The sequence below is a fragment of the Helianthus annuus genome, chromosome 14 (assembly GCF_002127325.2).
Source record: "Helianthus annuus cultivar XRQ/B chromosome 14, HanXRQr2.0-SUNRISE, whole genome shotgun sequence".
NCBI classification, from domain to species: domain Eukaryota; kingdom Viridiplantae; phylum Streptophyta; class Magnoliopsida; order Asterales; family Asteraceae; genus Helianthus; species Helianthus annuus.
Genome location: NC_035446.2, coordinates 1,522,563 through 1,525,532, shown reverse-complemented (window position 1 = coordinate 1,525,532; position 2,970 = coordinate 1,522,563). Strand labels below are relative to the sequence as shown.

Here is a 2,970-nt window from a genome sequence, read left to right as displayed (position 1 = left end):
TAATTCAAAAGTTGATATCATATCATATAAACTTAACTTAACCCTTAGCCATTTATACAACCTTGGCTGCTCATAATCAGCCAACAAACAAAGTCAAATCATTAAACTTTGACCAGCTAAGCCATCCAAAAAGAAGATAAGATTAACCACAAAATTAAAAGACATACATAGTCTCATACTATCTTATTATCCAGACAGGCTAAAAGAGACGACAACTATCACCAAAAAAAAAAAATCAAAAAACAGATAGGATATCGCTTACAACCCGAAGAAAACGCCTCATCCTTGAGCGAGAGGCTTTGAATCGCTTACCAACGGAAAGGGTTTTAGTTCCTTCCACCTTCCTTAGAGCCAGACTTGGTAGATGCTTTTCTTCTACCACGGTTACCCGTTGACTTTGACTTTGGTGGTGCAGCACTAGTAGTAGCACAAGGCTGGGAAGGACAGCCATTATGCCCGTTAACCAAAGCAGGGAACCCAACAGCAGGGATTCTGCACCAAACACGAATTCTTTCGTTATTCACATGTTTTGAAGAGTAAATTGAAAAAGGAAAAGGAAAAGGTACATACCCAACAAGAGCACAGCAGACTCCTGCTTGGTCATGGAAGCATTACTACTACTACTATGCAACGAAAAGCGTAGGGCTTGATTCTCGGCCATATACCACTGGAGTAAAGAGCCCAATCTCCTGCATTCACCCTCATAGTACCTGCTCTTCAACTCCAGATCTTTGACATGCATCTTTTTCCTCTCTCGTGATCTTAGAGCCGCATCTCTGTTCCTCAGTTGTCTGCCACAAAAACACAATCATTTTCACAACAACTAACGGAAACTCAACATTCACAATTTATTATCACTTTTTATGCACACTCAGGGGGTGTTTGTCTTAGCTTTTTGAAACAACTTATTGACTTATTGGCGCTTTTTCAAGCCAATAAGTCAAAATAATGTTTAGACAAGTGAAAAAACTTTTTGAAACAAGTTAAAAGTCAATTTTGAAAAGTCTCATTTTTTAAAAGCCAAAGGTTTCCTAGCTTTTCAAAATGACTTTTCCACCTTGTATAAAAAGTTGTTTCAAAAAGTCGTTTTTCACTTGTCCAAACATTACTTTGACATATCGGCTTGAAAAAGCCAATAAGTTAAAAGCTAAGCCAAACACCCCCTTAATATTTAAGGGAAAATCCATCAAAGTATGACATGCATGAAGCACATAATACTATTAATCAACCAAAACAAGTCAGTCACAAATAAAAAGATACAAGCTTGTAAAAACGAATTTCAGGGCAGAAACAAAAAGTCGGTGGCACCCTTTCTCTTTTAATCTCTTATTATACACGTGCGTCTTCCAGATCTTTGGTTAATCGAACCCACAACGCAAATAGCAACAAGTTCATCTTCATCCACTCAAATCAAACAAGCGTTGATTCTACGCACCGCCCCCGATTCCCAATCATCTTCCCAACTTAAATACGAAAGATTGGGAATAAAGACTGAAAATTCAATTCCAATTACGTAAAGATTGGGAAGATTCCGAGGAGGGGTATGCCCAATTTATCATCTTTTTTGTAAAAATTTCTTTACTTTATAAATGAATATGAATTAGTTAGGGCTAAATAAACATTAAGAAAAAGAAAAGTTGAAATTGTAAATAAAGAATACCTTTTCCGCTTCTTAGCGAGTGGATCATCATCGTCTTTTTCTTCTTCATTCTTCTGATCCTCTGCGGAATCGGAACAATCGACAACTTCACCGGATTTCTCCTCCTCTAAAGGGGAATCAAGCAAAATATCATCAAGAAAGGCATCGGTAGGAAGTTGATTGTCGTCGTCATCCTTGAAAAGCAACTGCTCGATGTCATCCACCGACAGCGGAGGAGACTGGTTGTTCACATCATCATCTGGTGGAATGATTACATCATCGTCGGTTGGGAAAGTAAGATCAAAATCAAACAGATTGTCCCAATCTTCCATACGATGAAATTGAAGGTGAAGATTGATGAGATTATTATTTAAGGAGGAGGAGGAGGAGTAGAATTACAGGGCGGAAGTTTCTAGGAAAGAAGAAAAACAACTGAATTAATTCGGGATTTATAATAATAATAATAAAATATTCTTCTTCTTACTCACCAAGGAAGGAAGAAAAAGGAAAAGGAAACACCGTGTTTTGCTTCGTCATTCCTCCAATTAGATTGCACCAACTCATATCACTTTTCTTTACAAATATTTATTTTAAGTAAAAATCATTTTTTTTCGTATCATTATTTAAGATTGGGATATAATCTTTATATTTGATATTGATACTAAAATTTTTGGTTCGGTTCCGTTCGGTTCAGTTTGGTTCAGTTTGATTCAATTAGGTTAATAACCAGATATTGATACCAAAATTTTTGGTTCGGTTTGGTTCGGTTCGGTTCAGTTCGATTCAAACCAAATTTGGGTTAAAAATTTTCCTTAAAAATAGATAAAATTAGATATAAAATGAAAGTATAAAAAAAAAAAGTATATAACATGAAATACATGTAATGGATGTATAAAAGTTATAAATATATGAAAACATGAATGATTAGGTTCGGTTAATTTCGATTTATCAAGGGTACAAAAAACCGACAAATGTTTTTTTGTTAATTTAGTTTTCCGTTAATTCGGTTATTGGTTGATTTCAGTTTGGTTACATTTGTTTTCGGTTCGGTTTCGGTTAACAATTTAGTTATTGACCATCTCTAGACATTGTTTATCACTTAACATATCAAGATTTTTAATGAAAAAAATATTATAACAGTATTATACTCGAACTAAAGTAATAAAAAAACTCATTTTTATGGCATAGATTTTTATAACAAAAAATATTAACATATTAAGGAAAGGGCTCCCATTCTAGGCCTTTAAAGTTTAGGTGCCCCAAAAGAATTTTTATAGCCCCCAATATTTAAGATCACCCTTCATTGATTTACAAATTTCCATTTATGTTTG

At 34.6% G+C, this 2,970-nt stretch overlaps 1 protein-coding gene across 1 annotated transcript; it reads right to left on the bottom strand.

Moving 5' to 3' along the window:
* LOC110907992 (bZIP transcription factor 60) lies at window positions 1-2,078 on the bottom strand. The gene is made up of 3 exons (XM_022152898.2): window positions 1,661-2,078; window positions 571-791; window positions 1-492 (listed from the first exon to the last, which is right to left on the bottom strand). The coding sequence occupies exons 1-3, from the start codon at window positions 1,969-1,971 to the stop codon at window positions 236-238; spliced, it is 789 nt and encodes a 262-aa protein (XP_022008590.1). The 5' UTR covers window positions 1,972-2,078; the 3' UTR covers window positions 1-235.
* Between the last annotated feature and the right edge of the window lie 892 nt (window positions 2,079-2,970).

Bases quoted from the DNA above. Each gene is read 5' to 3' on its own strand.
- LOC110907992 (XM_022152898.2), bottom strand. From the start codon at position 1,971: ATGGAAGATTGGGACAATCTGTTTGATTTTGATCTTACTTTCCCAACC. The intron at 792-1,660 runs GTATTCTTTATT...TTTTTGTGGCAG, and splicing joins CTCGCTAAGAAGCGGAAAAG to ACAACTGAGGAACAGAGATG. The intron at 493-570 runs GTATGTACCTTT...TGTTTGGTGCAG, and splicing joins GTCTGCTGTGCTCTTGTTGG to AATCCCTGCTGTTGGGTTCC.